Source organism: Parambassis ranga, chromosome 21, assembly GCF_900634625.1.
Source record: "Parambassis ranga chromosome 21, fParRan2.1, whole genome shotgun sequence".
Taxonomy (NCBI): domain Eukaryota; kingdom Metazoa; phylum Chordata; class Actinopteri; family Ambassidae; genus Parambassis; species Parambassis ranga.
In genome coordinates, this window is record NC_041041.1 from 4,722,715 (window position 1) to 4,740,868 (window position 18,154).

Genomic DNA, 18,154 nt, shown 5'->3' on the forward strand with positions numbered 1-18,154 from the left:
AAACTACTGTACGTGGATGTGCCGACAACAGATTATTTTGTGTGTGTGTGTGTTAGTGTGTAATGACTCCACTCCCCTGGCATTTCCTTGGGGGGAAGTCACACAGTTCCCCTTTCTTCCTCCTTGTCTTAATTCTCTCTGGCTTCTATCTACTGAACACACACACACACACTCTGTTGTCCTGGCTTCTTTCTGCTCCTCTTTAAACCCTCTAACACTCATTCCTGTCCTTCCTCTTCTCACTTGTCGTCCTTCAGACGTCCCATGTTTTCTGGCTTCAGATTTCCAGCCTTTTAAAAAGAAACCAGCCGCAACAGAAGTGTAAAAATGAAATGTAAAGATTTAGAATAGAACTAATGACCACACACAGATTTAACTATTTAACTGAGCTTCACCAAAAAATGACAGCAGTGGTTAAATGAGAAGAAATGATCTGTGTTTACATAGTGAGCGCCCTCCTGTGGCCGTGTGCATGTTTCATATTTAAAGTTTGTTGAGACTCATCACCATGGTAACCAAGAAAACAGCGTAGAAGTTTGTTGCATACGAGAGAAGTTAGTCTTGTTGGGCATATATTTTACATTCAACCAAAACTAAAGGTATACGCTGCACAGTATAAATACACACTATACACACTACATGCCTGTTTACCTGATACGTTGTGTTTGGGACCCACAGTGACTGTTGAGCTCAACATCCTGTGTATGTACATCAGTAGAGCATCTGCTTTTCAACACCCCCCCCCCTCCTTAGAGTCTAAGTCTGAGTCTGAGGGCCATCCAGCTAAAAGATCATGGCAGCTGTACCTTATGAACTCAGGGGTCAGGTCCCACTTGTCTGAGTAAGGAACCTCATTAAAGGTCTTGTCGGCAGCCTGGGCGGTTCCTGATTGCCTGATTGGAGAGAGAGTGAAGGAAGCTTTAAAGGTCAGGCTGTGTAGTGACCATGCCATTTCTAAACGTCTGTCATGGGGCTTGTTTTTACTCCGTGATTGTCATTTTAATTGCCTGCTTTTGTTTATTTAAATGGCTGCTATGTGCACCTCTGTACGGGAAGTCTGTGAAGCTGTCAGCATGTAAACACAAATGGCTTCGACACGACAGCCACAGAGGTTAATCCTAAACAACAGTATTACCATCACTGTGTGGTTTTTACATTTAAATTTCTCTGCTTCTGGTTTGGTCCAGCTTCTTAGTTTCTTCTTCTTCTTCTTTACAGTTGGATGCCTTATTGTTAGCCTATAGTCTTGCTTTAACCATTAAAAAAACAGCTATCTGTGCCTCTGAAGCTGGCCGATGACGGCAGGAGTGAGCGGAACTGTAACCAAAACAAATCAGCTGAAAGACACTAAAACGTGACGCATAAAGTTTGAACATTTTGAGTCATTGGCTTGCTAGTGTTGTGTCACTAAAACAAAGATCGATTGACATCAGCGGAGCTGGAGATCTGAGAGGGAGCGGCCGCCCCTAACATGTTTGCAAACATGAGCAACAAAGAGTGAGTCAGTGATGCCCTGAAGTAAAATGTTCCTCAGCACCCTTTGAACCGCACCTTCAGGCTGACCGAGCATTTCCACAGCTGACTAACGCCTGGTTAACATCCACGTGTGCTTCTTTTTGTTGCAGGGATGTAGAAGTTTAGTCAAATTTAGCTTAAATAAAGTTCATTAAAATCGTGCTTCTTAAACTTCTGAAGCACCTGCAGGCTTTTCCATGATAGCAGAATCCTCAGGTCCCACACAGAGACCTCAGGTCCCACACAGAGACCTGAACTGAGTGCGGTGGCAGGAAGAGAGCTGGTCATGGGAGGGTCGGATGACAGAAGCATTATATCATGTTTGAATGGAGTCAGCTGGGAGGTGTTAACAGAGACCTTCAATGACTGCATTATACAAGAATGACTAGAAAATACCTGCTTTTTTTCCACGTTGTTATATGTGAAGTATTGTGACTACTGAATTGTGAAGTCCTGAATTCCCCTGAATGAAGTCTGGAGTGAGGGTGTGATTTGAGTGACAACGACCAGCAGTGTTACTACATCATAGACGATATACAGAGAACCAGAGTAACATCAAGCACACGTTTCTGAAGTGAGTCCTTCATGCTGTGAGTTGGCACCTGCCTGTCACTCAAAGCAGTTGATGTCTTAATATAACAAAATGAGTGAATGATTAATTGAATTTTTGAGTCAACCTCTAGTGGCTGCACGAGGAACTGCATTTTTTTTTTAGAATACATGCTTCATCAGCCTCAGCAGTAGTTTGGATGGATATTATTTCTTGGGTGTTGCTTTTCCCAGTCTGAGATTCACTGTTGATTAAGTCTTTCTTTTTTAAATAAAAAATCTGTTGCTATGGATACACCTCACTAAACAATGAGCATTGTCTCCTGCATCCCAGCAATTAGCCTCTGTCCCCAGACAAAGCCTGAAGTGAGGCCACAAAGTGTGTGAAACTAAAACCCATAAGATGATGAGGTTTGTTGGCTGGTTCTGTTTTTCTAGCAAAATGATCTGTCCTTTTGTTTCTTATACATTAGCCAGGTATGTGTGTGTGTGTGTGTGTGTGTGTGTGTGTGTCTCGTCTATGTCTCGTTTTTGAACAAAGGAACCGGAGAAGAAGATGATGTCATCTATTAACCGTTGTATGGCTGTCTGCGTGTCGGTGGTTGGAGGTAGTGGGGGGGATCTGTAATTACTACAGTCTGTGTTCTGAGGTCACCTTTCTCACATGCACACATGGACACTCACACACACACACACACACACACACACACACACAGTTTTCCTAGTATTGGTGGCCGTCACAAGTGTTTTTTCACTCTCATGAAACTAAACCTCAGTAAAGAAAAAGACACATCTGTCATGATGTCATTGCTGTCCATACAGCAGCTGCTATGGTATGTTAGCCTCAAGGTGTGTGTGTGTGTGTGTGTCTACTACATTGAGTAAAAGTGTGTGGTTGTGGGAGTATTTGTAGTGTGTGTGTGTGTACCCCACAGTGTACAGAGGTAACAATGATGTGCACCATTAAGAATGCTTGGAGAAAATCTCTCTCTCTCTCTCTCTCTCTCTGTGTGATTATGAATAAAACCAGCCTTTACAAAACTGCACAGTCAGCTGAAATGTGCTGGTACCCGACATCCTCACACATGCACACACACACACACACACACACACATAGCTGAATCTGGTTGTATTGAGGTGGCAGGTCTGTCGTCCTCTGAGGAAAATAAACGTAAATTCTCAAACTGAGGCGCTGAGGTCAGACTGAACAGGCGTGTGTGTGTGTGTCTGTGTGCGTTCATTAGTTCTGTGTGTGTTTCAGTCCATCAGAAATACTTTCTGTGTGTGAATGTGTGCGTCATGACGTAGAATCGGTGACTCAGCGGCGCTACAGTAAGATGGATGCCAGACTTTCATGGAGGGAGGTGGAAACACAGACATCAACATCCATTCACGCTTAAAGAATACTTGTAAACTGATCGATTTGGCAGATTTATAACAAGCTTAGAGCTAAAAAAACAACATCAGTTAAGAAGTTAGCCACCGGCCTGCGCAGAGTGTCAGATGTATCACATGAGAAGATAAGATAACACTGCATGGAAACAGCCGCACATCTGTGAGGTCATTGAAGTTTTTTGTTCTATCAAGGCAATAAGGCACAAGGCACAATGTTGTGATGATGTGAAGTTTTTGAAAAAAAATGTGAGGGGGTCATCCGGCAGCCCTTTGATGATTTCACATGGACTGACGAGGTTTCACTGTTGGTCATGGGATTAAACTCTTATGATCACAGGAAGTCAAGCCAGTTGTGTTAAGTAACGTTTGTGTCTGAACAAATACTGTTTGTTACACAGTTCTTTCTGTATCACAGATTCAGCCTCTTAATCAGCACACACACACACACACACACACACACACACCCTTTGGCTAAAACCAGAAATGGGTTAATCTCTCATCACTCAGACTGCGGACCGTACCGGCTCATTCAGGAAGAGGTGCCGGCGGCTCAGGTGTCGCTGTCACAAAGGAAACCCAATCGCCTGGCAGTTCTGACACATGCACACACACACTCACACAGGCTGCAAACATGACACACACTTAAAGGATTGCACCCACTTTCTCAGTTAGTGAAAACACAATGATTACAGTGACTAAATTAAAACATTACAGGCTGCTAGTTTGTTTAGACAAGCTAATGGGATAGGTTCAGATCGGCCAGTACAAGTGCTGCACTCATAGTTTCCTGGATCGTCACATAATTAGCTCAGGCTATTGCTAGATGTCTGTATGTATTTGGCTGAATGGTAGCCCGACATGATGTTGCTTTAAGTCCTCGTGGTATGATCATTTCTTGGTTTGATGACTCATCCTGCACTCGTACGAACAGATAGAGCTCTGTTAGGCATTTGATCAGCACTCGCTTCAGTTTAAGTCAAAATAATCAATATTTTTAACTCCAAAACAAAACATACAAATTTATTTTGAAATCATATAAACTGAATGCTGAATAAATATGATGATTATGCGTGCAGAATGTTACAGCTACAGGCTAATTGGGATTTCTGCGTTCAGCCTGTGAAGTGAAGCTGAAGGTTCGGCTCATCGCCTGCGATTCTCCACACTATTGTAGAAGCAAATCAGTTGTTGTGAATGTGGTTTGTGTTTTTTTTTTTTTTTATGACCGCCTCACCCTGTATGTTGACTCTGTGATCTATTGTCTGGAATGCAGTTTGATTCCTACCATCAGCTCATTCAGCCATGTGTTTGTCCTCGCTGCAAACTGAAAAATTAAAATAAAAAATGTCACATGGTGCTTCGGTCATCCTGTAACTGAGCTGAACAATAGAGACATAGTTTGTTAAATCACCATGAAAAAGATCCTCATCTCATCTCTGTTCTCTTTTCCTTCTCCAGGGCCGACATGTTAAGACGGGACAACTGGCAGCCATCAAAGTCATGGACGTCACCGAGGTCAGTTTACACTTTGATGTTTGTCGTTAGGCAGATTTCCATCCACACTGCTAATCTGCAAAAATAAAACAACACAGTCTTTTTGTGATGACACTGTCATGGCTGCTTGAGACACACTAATTTACCTGTGACAAACAAAGATGTCTGCAGTGAGAAAGAGGTCTCTTCTGCCTCTAAACCAAAAAGAGGGCAACAAGATAAAACTAGAAAAGGGCATTTCCTGAAGAAAATGCAAGTTTGATTGCTGCAGCTGAAGCATTGCTTTGAATGCTGATGTGAAGGATTGCTCTGAATTGCTGGAGAATCAGAGCAATTCAGAGCTTTGTATGCCTCTGTGTGTCAGCCTGTCACCATGGTAACAGCAGAGGAGACCTCAAAAACCACTCCAACTTTGAGAGCCTGGCGTGTGGAAATGATTCGGAATTAGAAAATTCTGAATACAAGATTGATAGAGCAGAATCTAATGAGCGTTTTAGGACTAAAATGGAGTCTGTAGCTTGAAATCTGTAGGAGGAGATACATTTGGCAGATGACCCTCATTGAAGGGCTCTTTCATAGACTCCCATGTTAAAAATGACACCGAAATTGCTTAATATTTGACAAATTATAATTTTTTTAAAAAAACTTGAAGTTGACCCAGAATGTCCTCTATGAGATGAACATTTTGATAGTTGAATGGCTGAAATCGGTCAATGTATGCTGAAGATACGCTACAGATTATTATTATGAAGTCACAAAGTTTCCAATCAGATGTATTTATAGATGGATGTAAAATGACAATAATAAGTGATTGGAACCTCGTGTATTATTGTCAGGTTGTTATTTTGGTGAAACTGATGCTACACTTTTTGCATGCTTGTTGTAATCTGTGGCAAATCTGAAACACGTCTCTGTTATAAGGAGAGATGAATGAAGTAAAATGGTTGTACTGATGACTCAGATGTTTATGAGTGGAAACGGCAGCTTCCAGACTCACCACTGAAGCCACAGAGAACAGCTTCTGCAGATTTGGAATTTGTAGAACTAATCAACATTTTACTCAGAGAAGAAAAAAATGGATGTTTGAAAAATGCCCTCAAATCTGAAGGAGTGCTTCACACTGGATCTGGGAGAGCTGAGCTCAGAGTTGACAGTTTAAAGTAAACACAAGGAAATCTCTGATTGATTAGTGTGTGTGTGAACCCTTTTTGTACTCTGCAGATTTGGAATTGATCCCATATTTAGCCCCCCCCCTCCCCCCCTTTCTGCAGTCTCCTGTCAATATTTCCTCTCTAAAAATAGTCAGCCTCATAATCACACAGCTTCCAATAGGGTTTTTTCTTCTTTACTGGATAAATGGAGTTTGTGTTTGAAGCTCCACAGATTTTCCTGGGAGGCAGTTTAGCCAATAATCTTAAAGACTTAAAGATTTGCGTGTGTGTGTGTGTTAATGTTTCGAGCTGTAAAGTTGTGTCTGGACCCACAGGCCCTTTTTTTTCTGCTCGTGTAATTGGAGTCTGTGTTTTAAACATGCAGCCTAGTTTTCCTTGCGTTACTCATCGTTGACCAATTTCTAAATGAGACAATAAAAGAAATGTTTGAGGCCGCTCGAGCATTTCCTGCAGACGTCTTGAGGAGGAATGAGCGTATCAGCAGAAGTTTAATCTGGGATAACCGTCACACTGAGGGGGATCGGGCTGTCTGTCTCTGAGGATCCTGCTGTTCCAGCTCTGTCTCCAAAGTCTGCATGTGAAGTCCTGTTTTTAGGGCAGGGTGGGTGAAGTCAGTTCTTATTAGATCAGTTTTTAGAAGCCTGGAGAGGTGACAGTGTTCAATCCTGTCAAATTAAAAAAAATTTGTAAAACCAGAAAGAAATTTGTAAAACCAGAGGAACTGCTGGAGGACATACCTGTTGTTTTTTAGGGACTGAAAAGAGCGAAATCTCTAGGAAGGTCTTATTTAGCTCCTCTTTCTGGGTTCTTGCAGCTCAAGATGAAGCATCTGTCAAACAGAAGCTGCACATTAGCTTTAAATCAATGCCATGAAGTGTCAAGGCTTCACCACCTGCAGGCCAAATACTGTGTCCCTCCAGTTTGAGGGACTCCCACCCAGCTGAGGCAGAGGCCCCAGACTAGAGTCTGTTGGGGCCCAAAGCACATCAGTTCATATGGGATGGCCTCCATACAATGTCCAAAACTTCCTTAATTTTCTGCCCTTTGTTGTCATTAAACATGCACAGAAGGTGTGGGCCCCCCTCAGGGAAGCTCTCCACTGTGAATGCAAACTGTGCACAGCCACTGCTGGGGGCCCTGAGCAGCTTTTTGCCTCGCCTGCTGGGAACCAGCACCTCTTTGTTTGAGCTGTTTTGGTGCCAGAGGAAGCCGACAAACACAAATGATTATTTAAATCCTGCCACAGCAATCAATGGGCTTTTTGAAGTGGAATATTTTACGGACATTTTCTATTGATTTGTTCATAAAATGTCAGAATACACAATAGACTATCAATCAGCAACTAAAAGCAGACCAGAGGGACACTGCAGACACACAGGGGGTCCATGATAACAGTTTGGTGTGCATGGTAGGAGTATGTAGGAGTTTCTGAAGCCTGGTTTCCGTGTTCAGTTTCTGGTTTTAGGTTCAGAAGTGACTAATGATCCTCTGCAGCAGGAGCTGCTGCAGTGCTACTGTCAATTCATTGATTGTTCTGATGTATTCGAGGCTAATGGACGCTGAAAGGAGGGCAGCTAGCGCAGACTGGCAGCATATGTTTCGCCTTTTATTTTCTCTGGCAGCTTTTTATTTTTAGACTGTTGAATATTTGCCACTCTGCAGTCTTTTGCCCTTCGTCACACCCCTCGTGGACTTCAGTGGTCATTCACCCCCGAGGAGAAAGAATGACCACTGCAGTCTGTCAGGGAAATAAGTAGAAAAATAAAATGTAAAGCCTTTCACAGTTAGCCCGATGACCTTTCTTATTTTTGAAAGATTCACGGTCCTGAAAAGGCCGTCAGAGGCTCAGTGTGTGTCTGACTGTGATCTGCAGGAATCTGCATCAAAGAGAGGAAGTGAGGGAGGATCAGGAACATTTGATGGGAATATGTTTATGTATTCATACAAGCTGAATCACTGAGGAGAAATACACATGTGGGGAGTTTAGGACTCCACAGTTCCTTTTTTTTCTTCCTCTATTCCACCAAAATCCTCGGAGTGATCCCTTTTCCACACGGTCCAGCCGTTTTCTAAAATAAACACTGTGTGTCTGGACGCCCGCCAAAGATGACGGCCGAGCAGAGGAAGCTGTTTGCATTGGAAAAACTCGAGATCTACACACACACATAACATTTATATATATGTGCGTGTGTGAGAGGAGCATTCATACACTCACGTGCCACAGACACAAAAACCAAACAGTTAAACAGCGTCTCTCCTCCGAGTGTGTGTGTCCACTCTCAGATCCCTGACAACATCTCAGCATATGTGCTCTGACCCACATACCACTTCCTGTTCCACATACAGAGAGGCAGGGAGGGAGAGGGACGGACACGAGCTGCAGGGGAAGGAGAGAGGATGAGGAGGGATGAGGCTTACATACAATATTGATATCAAGACGTCATGATAGAAAATTAATTTGAATCTGAGCTGAATTTCCCTTGTAAACAATTTGAAAAGCAAGCTGCAAAAGTTAAATATTAAATCCTTACTGATGTCAGAATGGAATATCTGTTATATTAACACTTTTGCTACATCCACATGATCCCGGCATATTGCACCTAAAAATTGCTATATATGGAAAAACATTTTAAAACTTTAAAAACTTCAGGGACATTTATGGATGATGTCATTGTTTGCACATGGACAGGAAAACAAAGGCATCAGTTGTTTGTAACCCTCCTGTTAGCTTTCTGTGATAGCATGGCACGCTCAGCGGGGTGTTGTATTTGTTGTGTGGCTTTGTTTCAGGTCCGAAAAATCCAAATAGACCAGACGCTGTTTTAATTTGTTTTCAAACAGAACCAGCCTGGACATCCTTAATAAAACTGGGAAGGTCAAAAAAAAAAAAAAAAAAAAAGCTCAGCAGGTGATTGGATGAACTGGCAGTCATCATCATATTGGTTGTAAGGAAATGATGCAAATGAGGCTGAGGCTCCTCTTTATGTCTGATTCAGCTCCTCACACCAGTGAGCTGCTCTGATGCAGGTTATAGCTTCTTCTCTGCAGCATACAGCGAACAAGAGGTTTACAAAGTTTACAGTTTGTCGCCTCCAGCTCGATGAAGTTAGAGACTGTGTGTGTTTTATTGGAGTGGTAACATCGGTGCATGTTGGTGCAGGTTTGCAGGGTTTACCTTTATACACATATGATTCAGACAATTTAGTTTCGTCTGACGTGATGCTCACCAAGAGAGAGACGTCTCCAACAATGCTCCAAAAAGCCTCTGCCCTTAGGGAAGTGTTATCAACTACATATACTATATGAATATTTCTGTCCTGTGGTGCTAATGGAGCTGTAAGAATGGAAAGAGAGTGAGTGAAACCTTAGACACAGCGAGAGCTCAGATGAGATGAGAAGAAAAAAAATAGGTGAATGTTTTTTTTTTTCTCCTCTGAGAAGGTTCAGCTGAAGTGCAGTGGGATTATAGGAGGGGCTGTCGCTGCTCGCCTGCTTCTCTCTTCACTGCTCTCATCCTGCTTCTCCTCCCTCTCATCCATCCATCCATCTTCTTCCTCTTTTTTTTTTGTTATGGTCCTCGTGCTCGTCTGTTGTGCCCCCTGCTTCCTGTTTCCATCCATCACCATGTTTCTTCAGCCTCCACCTCTGTTTTCTTTGTGAAATGAGACCGAACACGAGAGTGCTGACTGAGAGAGTGAAGTCATCTCTGTCCCTAATAGTGCATCGGAAAGATTCGGAAAGAAATGTATCTGCAGCAGTTCTGCTTCTCACAGTGCTGCTTGTTGACGTGCAGCAGGATTCACGATTCAATTGGGGAAAAAAAAATCGATCTTGATTAGTGGAAAAAGAGCACAGCCAGCATGTTTTTCTCTACCTCTCGGTTCCCTCAGGGAATTACTCGCTTCGCTTGCCATATTTTCGCCTTTTCTCTTTCTCTGTGTGAAATGTTTGTACATGAGCTGGAATAGGCACATAAAGCAAGTCAGCTGTCTGCGTCTCACCTCCCACTGCTCCCTGTCACTCAGAGGTGTGAAAGTGAAAAGTGGGAAGGTGTGGAAGGCACAGCATTAGATGTTTATCTTGAAGAATGATGGAACACACTAGACACATTTTCTTTAACTCTATATTAGGCGTCAGTGTGTGTAATAATCTTTAACAAACACTTGGGTTAAAACCAAGCAGCGTCGTCCCAGGCTCAGTCCGTCCATGCAGGGGTGTTAAAAACTGCAGTTCACCTCACAACCTCTAGAGGCCCCATTGACCTCCATGAATAAATTAGTTCCCTTTTTGTACAGTGACTTAAGATTAGTCAAAATTATGGGTGTGACTGGGACAGGGAAGTGACAACTCACAGTGAGAACATCCCTCTTCCACCACTGCCCACCTGCCTCAGCTCCATTCACACTCCACCTCTTTGCCTGTAATTGGAGTTCAGGCAGACTGTGGTGATGTTTGGAGCCCCCCACAGAGATGTAAAACAGCTAGGGTGACAGTCGCAGAAGCTTTGTCCACAAAGTGTATGGTTCAAACATACATATTTCTGACATTACAAACATTTTAGTTCTGCTGTTTTCAACTACCATGGCAACAAATCATGTTCCCAACAACAAAGAGGACATGCAGATGGCTGACTTGTACACAGTGGTCATTTTCAAGGTGTGGAAATATCAAGCTCCTGGTACATTTGTCAGTAGTTTGGTCCATAATTGGTTGGCTAATTGAATGAAATTTAATCCATATCTTAGCTATACTATACTATAAAGGATCCTAACCTTTCAGGCCACTTGCATGTAGTATGATGCTGTAGCTGTGGGGATCTTGTGACGTTACCTTTAGTTTAAAGACAAAATTGTATAATTGTTTAGCCTGGATGAGCCAAACTGGCGGCAACATTTTCAAAAATGTTTAATTGCAGAAGTCCTATGAAATTTCTATCCGTTACGGGATTTGTCTCCCCGTCACTCTCCTTCAGATGTGAATAGACGGACATGACAGGAACACTCTGAGTGTTTAACACACGTCCCTCTGGGTTCCATGTTGCCTGCTAGAGACATGTCGAGGCCTCCATTTTCCATTATGCTTCCATTTTGCGGCTGTCCACTCCCCCCAGGGTCATGGTTCTCGCTTCTTTAGCAGCAATATGGCCGCCATCGTGTCTCCCCACGATTTCATGCCCGGAATGATAATGAGTAGCTTCAGGACGCCTTGTTTGGAACGTCTGACTGCAAATCAGGAAAAGTGAGACAGACGGAGTGAAGGACAGACACAGAGAGGGGGAGAGAGAGAGAGAGAGAGAGAGAGAGAGAGAGAGAGAGAGAGGTGTGGTAATGATGGGATACATGGAACATGGGACTAAAGTCATTATAGAAGACAAGAATGGAAAGTGATGTTGCAAGGACGGGAGGGACAGAGTGTCCAAAATAAATGTGCAGAGTACAAACGAGGTGGAGAGGCAGAGATGGGGTGATGTCGTGTCCTCGGTGAAGCAGCTGTATCCTGACAACCAGGTTGCTGTCGGCCATCTATCTCTCTGACACACACACACTGGTTTGTGTGTCTGTTTGCGTGCATTCCTGTGTTGTTGCTGCTGAGACTGAGACAGGGCAGAGAATTTAAAAGCCAAATATGTCATTATTGTCATCATTTTTTTTTTACTGTTTTCAGGACATCACTGTGGTTTGCGTCCTATTTTCAGACTTCTGAAACATTTTCTCATGACCATCGGAGGAATGCAACTACTCCCATGTTTTGTGACTCCGCTGTTGTTTAAGCTCTTATTTATGGTGGATAAAGTGTAAGAATGTCCCTGCTCCTCCTCCTCTCTGGCCTCTGTAATTATTCTGACTTGTTCCATGGCCGACATTTTGTGGCGACGGGATGCTCCGTTGACCATAGATGATACCGCTGTGTGTATCCTGTGAGCTTTGATTTACGACAGAATATAATTTTCTAACTGGTTGAGTGACAGGTCAGCTGGCTCACCTGCTGGGTGGCTGCTGGCTTACCGATGAGTGGATTAACAGAAGGGACTGGCTGGCCAGCCGTCCAGTTTGCTGGCCTTGTGACTGATTGGTTGGCTAGCTGCCTGGCTAAATGACTGGCTGCCTGGCCGCAGCAGTAACCAACTGGCTGGCGGACTGACAGTGACTCAGGGGATTGGCAGTCTGACTGACTGACCCTGTCATCTTTACAACAGTCGGAGCTCCTGCTGGAGTCTTTAAGCAGCCTGAACAAATTGAAGCAACAATAAATAAAGACGCACTAACTGTTTTTTTCCTCGTGATAAACACTGCTTACATGTCAGGAAGAAGAAGTTCAGCATGGATAACTGGAAAGCTGAGCAGGCTGCTGAAATGTCAATGAGAGAGTAAATATGAAATATAGAAAGTATGACATAGATTTTCTAGAGAAGGAGGAAAGAGAAGGAGGGAATAAAGGGACATAGGAGACAGTGGAGGTGCAGAAGAAGAGGTAAGACAAAAAAGAAGAAGAAGGGGAGGAAAGGAGAGTGAGGAGGGGGGCAGACATGACAAGGACGCGAGACAGGAGGAGGAGGAGGAGGATATGAAGGTGAAGAGGGACACAGAGAGGACAGGTGACTGAGGAGGAGGAGGAGACGGAGAATGAAGATGAGGACAAGACCAAAGGAGAAGGAGGAGAGGGAGGAGAAGAATGGCAGGGGGGGAGTAAAAGGAGAAAAAAGAGCAGAGAGGGAAGAAGAACAGGGACAATAAGGAGAAAAAGAAAGAGACAAGAGAAAGATGAGGAGCAAGAGACTGAAGGGAAAAGGGACAGGAGAAGGGATGTGGAGAGAGGGAGAGAGGAAGATGCAGACAGTAAGAGGAGGAGACAGGAGGACAAGAGAAGAAGAAGGAGACAAAGATGGAGGACAACCTTTAGCATTACTTGAAGTTGTTCTCTACAGACATGTGAAGCAGCGGAAGGTTGCTGTCGGTGCTTTGTGGATGTTGACAGCTCTAAGTGCAAAAATGTTTCCACACTTGTGTGGAAGATCCTCTGTGAATGACTGACAGCTGAAAGTGTCTTCCATCTTTCAGCGTTCAGCAGACCAGACTTTGTGTTTGCTGGGTGTTCTGTGTTTCACACTAAAAGACATTTACAGACCTGAAGGCGTCACTTTATCTTTAAACGCTGCTTATGTTTGGCACATTTGCCCTTTGACCTCTGGGCCTGACTCTAAAATGTCAGTGGAGTCATCGGCTGTCCGTCATCTGTTGCTTCTGCGGCTGGAGAGCTCGATAAGACGTTTAGCAGCAATCCTATTTAAATAAAATAAAAAACACACACGTCTTATCCATTATGACGAGTGGCAAGTGAATGTGACAGCCTGCCGAGTGAGGCAGCTACCTGCAGTGATAAATATAAAGGTCGGATACTGTGACAGTCGTCAGGCAGCATTAACTCAACAGTCAGAAGAAACAGTTATTACAGTTAAGACCAATGGTTAACATGCTTCGTGTTCTTATATAACGTCGATCTTACTCCACCATGATGTTGTTGTTAATAATCTTATGTAAGTGTTTTCAGTCCTGTTACATGGTGCAGAATCTTTGTGTTATCACAAAGCTCTGCTTTGTAATTGCCTGAAAGTCACCTGAGGCTTCTTGTTGTTTTAACAGCAATGTGATTCCTCCAACATCTTTATTTAGACGGCGTGAGAAAAGGTGATTGTGTTTGCATAAACGGTGCCACTGATCAGCAAGTTTATGTAACACAGGGAGGAAAGAGCAGCGAGTTAAACAGTATTCAGTTTGTATTAATAAGATTCTGTCAAAAACCAAAAAATTCTGCACTCCTCAGAGCAACTAAGAATCCACGACCGACTCACTTGGGGCTAACAGTCACATGACTATAATTGACTGACTGTTTGGCTAATCTGCAGCCTGGCAGAACACAGGACATGAGCTGTGGATAGTAAAAAAAAATGCACCATCAGTTCTACAAAGTGCTAAAATGTCACATGCAGAAACATCCTCCTCTCCTCTCCAGTCCTGAGAGCTCTTCCTCTGTAAACATACGACGTGGCTGCAGCAGTTTGCTCAAGAGTCCCAGCTGCAGCTTTTGCTTATCGACCGGCTGTAATAACAGTGAAAATGTCATGTCATGTCAGCCACTGTGGGGTTGTGAGATCAAATGCGCCGACTCGCCCGAAGCTACGCACCTAACAAATAAATGTTACACGGCTTTGTTGATTGAGAAATAATCGCTCCATCTTGTTATGTGTCTGAGTCCGACTGTAATATCCTGAGAGTGTGACAGGGAGAGATTCGTTATCGTGTCGGGTTCAGGCTGTAGCCGCATGTTTGTTTGGAGTGTTATCTGTTTATTAGGCTGCTTTGCACCCTGTTTGTTTTGCCCTGTCTTTCATAAAACGCCATCAAATCCATGAATGTATGTCTCTGCTCTGCCAGCTCTCACTGTTCAGATTTCTTTTTGGCAGTTTGTAGCAAGATAAAGTTATAAGATATAATATAATAAGGGATAAAAGAGGGCCCTCTACAAATGTGCCACTGTAAGTGTAATTAACCTGTTAGACTGTCTGGTGCTAATTTCCCATCCTTTCCAAACAAAAACAGACATATTGTTTGTTTTGGTCTCCTCCATTAGTTCATGTAACTAGTTCCACCTAACCTAATAGTTCCTCTGATTCTTTACTGTCACAGGATGAAGAGGAGGAAATTAAGCTGGAAATCAACATGCTGAAGAAGTACTCCCACCACAGAAACATAGCCACCTACTATGGAGCCTTCATCAAGAAGAGTCCGCCGGGCCACGATGATCAGCTCTGGGTGAGTTTAGCAGACGATTAATGGTTAAATTCACCTGAAACTTACATACTCAAAATAATAATAATGCATTGGTCTTATATTGCGCTTTTCTGCTCTGTTGGGCAGGCACTCAAAGCGCTTACATTGAGATGCATTATTCTTTCACACCACATTCACACTGTGGCAGTGGTAAGCTACCAGTGGTAGCCACAGCTCCCCAGGGGGAGACTGACGGAGACGTGGCTGCCAAGGTGCGCCTACGGCCTCTCCGACCACCGCCGATTCATTCATACGCATTCATACACCAGTGAGTGCACTGGAGGCAATGCGGGTAAAGTGCCTTGCCCAAGGACACACAACAATGACTAGGGAGGAGCTGGGGTTGAACCGCCGACCTTCCGGTTATTGGACAACCCTGCTCACCACTGAACCACTGCTGCCCTTACTCGTTGACTTTTGTTACACTATCAGAAGTTTTGCAGCCAACCATCACCTGTGCGTATCAGATTTTGTAGTCAAAAGTAGCCAAATTTCTCGACCGCCTTTCAGTGATCTAGTTTAGTTTGTGATGATCCTCACATTAGAAAGGCAATGAGCGTAACACAGAGACACAACAAATCAAAGAAGGAAATGAATAAAACGAATGAGAAACAAAATCAGCAAAAAGAAGGAGGAGGAGGAGAGCCGCGGGAGAGATTTACAGCAGCTGGGCTTGTTGAAGGCAGGATTACCTCGTTTTATGAGCCTGCAGCTCCACTGTTCCTGGAGAGGAGAGATCTCACTCTCACTCCACAACACAATCCTGTGTTTGTTTTTACAGCTGCTTCCACGACCCCTTTTACAGCCCCTGCTGTTATGGCTTCATGCTTTGTGTGTGGGTGAGACAGACGGAGTGTGTTATATACTGTATATGTATCATGTTCATATTGATTATGATGTTCTGCGCTCCTGAAAAAAACAGCACTGTAAAGTGTTTGTAAAGCATGTCTGCAGCGTAGTCCACTCAAACCACCAGCAGCTTAGTGATCATTAAAAAGTAATGCACAATGCAGAGGCAAAGCGTGGGAGGGGCTCCGGGCAGTTCATTCTACGGCCATATGGTGTGTGTGTGTATACCACAAATGGATATTATGTGTTTGTTTGAGGGTGTCATCCTTTAACCTGGGAAAATACATGTTCCCAAAAATTTAGCTCAATTACGGTAGCTAAGTTAGAGGCTTAAAGAATGTGGTGTAGTGCACCAAGATAAAACTAGAAAAGGGCATTTCCTGAAGAAAATGCAAGTTTGATTGCTGCAGCTGAAGCATTGCTTTGAATGCTGATGTGAAGGATTGCTCTGAATTGCTGGAGAATCAGAGCAATTCAGAGCTTTGTATGCCTCTGTGTGTCAGCCTGTCACCATGGTAACAGCAGAGGAGACCTCAAAAACCACTCCAACTTTGAGAGCCTGGCGTGCGGAAACAATTCGGAATTAGAACATTCTGAATACAAGTTTGATAGAGCAGCATCTAATGAGCGTTTTAAAACTAAAATGGAGTCTGTAGCTTGAAATCTGTAGGTGGAGATACATTTGGCAGATGACCCTCGTTGAAGGGCTCTGTCATAGACTCCCATGTTAAAAATGACACCGAAATTGCTTAATGTTTGAAATATTATACCTTTTTGAAAAAAACTTGAACCCGGAATGTCCTCTGTGAGATGAACACTTTGATAGTTGAATGGCTAAAATAGGTCAATGTATGCTGAAGACTTTTGTTAGGGTTGGTGGTTCGCTCCCAACTCCTCCCTAGTCATTGTTGTGTGTCCCTGGGCAAGGCACTTTACCTGCATTGCCTCCAGGTCCAACTTCAGTCTACGTGCTGCATGATGATCCCCTGTGCCTCGATTGTTTTCCCCTGTATGACTGACTTCCTGTATGTCTACAAACAAAAACAGACATTTTGTTTGTCAGCCACATTCAAGGCTGCAAAACAGCACTCCACAAACCAGCGGATGACATCACAGTGGTTAAGATTTAATTTTAAGTACAGTGTAATGACTTTAACTGACATAGCTGCTCTGCTCTGAAGATCTCCATCTATGAGCACAGAGCAGCGGTGAAGATGTTACATGAGATCTTCATCACATCAGCTGATGAAGAAGCTGATGGGTCTCTGTGGTACACCGGGGGGGCTTTGCTAATGCTCTTCTCTTTCACATTAAGACCACATTACCACGCAGCCACATTGCTTCCTGCCTCAATCGCTGCACGGGGTCGACATGCTGAAAGTTTTTTTTTTCCACTGGTCTTTCACTCCTTCCACCAGCTCCTGTTACCAGATACTCTCAGAGTGTTTTGTGCTGCACAGCTCTCCAGCTGATTTGCATTCAGGTCAGGACTGGTGGCTCACAAATGGGAAATGCAAAGTACAAGCTGATAACAGTTTTGTTGAAAGTAGTTACAGTGGTAATTGATGATACAATGCTCCTTTGCAGTGCGCCTTTATCAGGTTGCAGAATGATGGTGTTTGTGTGCGTATAAATCTCCACAGTTCTCAGAGTATCTTTCTTCCTCTTCTGCAGCTGGTTATGGAGTTCTGTGGCGCCGGGTCCATCACAGATCTGGTGAAGAACACCAAAGGGAACTCGTTGAAGGAGGACTGGATCGCCTACATCTCCCGAGAGATCCTCAGGGTCAGTCGGCTCACCACTGACAACCTGTGCAGGATGTGTTCATGTTGTAGTCCTGCAGGAAGTCGAGTTTTTACAGAAAGAAAATGACACGTCGCTTTAACTGCCTGTTTGTCTCTACAGGGATTAGCTCACCTGCACGCTCATCATGTCATCCACCGTGACATCAAGGGACAAAACGTGCTGCTGACCGAAAACGCTGAAGTCAAACTGGGTATGAGCTGGTTTCACCTTACCTGCGATGGCACTGAAAAGGGACAGCAGTCCCAGATTTAAGTCAGTGCTAGTGACGACTACGCACACTTTTATCATTTCATTTATCTGTACTTAGGCAATATTTAACAAGTAGAGGACCTTTTGTAATCAGAGCCATCTTTGTTACCCTGATATGCTACATAGACCATACATGTGTCTGTGACCATAAAAGGCTAACTTTAGGCTTTAGTTGTCATCAAACCTATAACACATCTTAGACCAGACTTGGGCTAAAGCATGGCCCGCGGGCTACAAGTGGCCCGCATGTGTCTTTAATGTGGCCCTTTGCTTTTCTTATGGAAGTCTATGTGGCCC

The 18,154-nt window shown here is 43.7% G+C and overlaps 1 protein-coding gene across 4 annotated transcripts in view; it reads left to right on the forward strand.

Moving 5' to 3' along the window:
* LOC114426881 (mitogen-activated protein kinase kinase kinase kinase 4-like) overlaps window positions 1–18,154 on the forward strand; it is a 69,172-nt gene that overhangs the window by 26,033 nt on the left and 24,985 nt on the right. For all 4 annotated transcript variants that reach the window (XM_028394557.1, XM_028394558.1, XM_028394559.1 and 1 more), the window contains exons 3-6: window positions 4,918–4,974; window positions 14,810–14,935; window positions 17,477–17,587; window positions 17,708–17,798. In XM_028394557.1, the coding sequence (XP_028250358.1) occupies window positions 4,918–4,974; window positions 14,810–14,935; window positions 17,477–17,587; window positions 17,708–17,798 (385 nt within the window). The remainder of the gene's footprint in view (window positions 1–4,917; window positions 4,975–14,809; window positions 14,936–17,476; window positions 17,588–17,707; window positions 17,799–18,154) is intronic.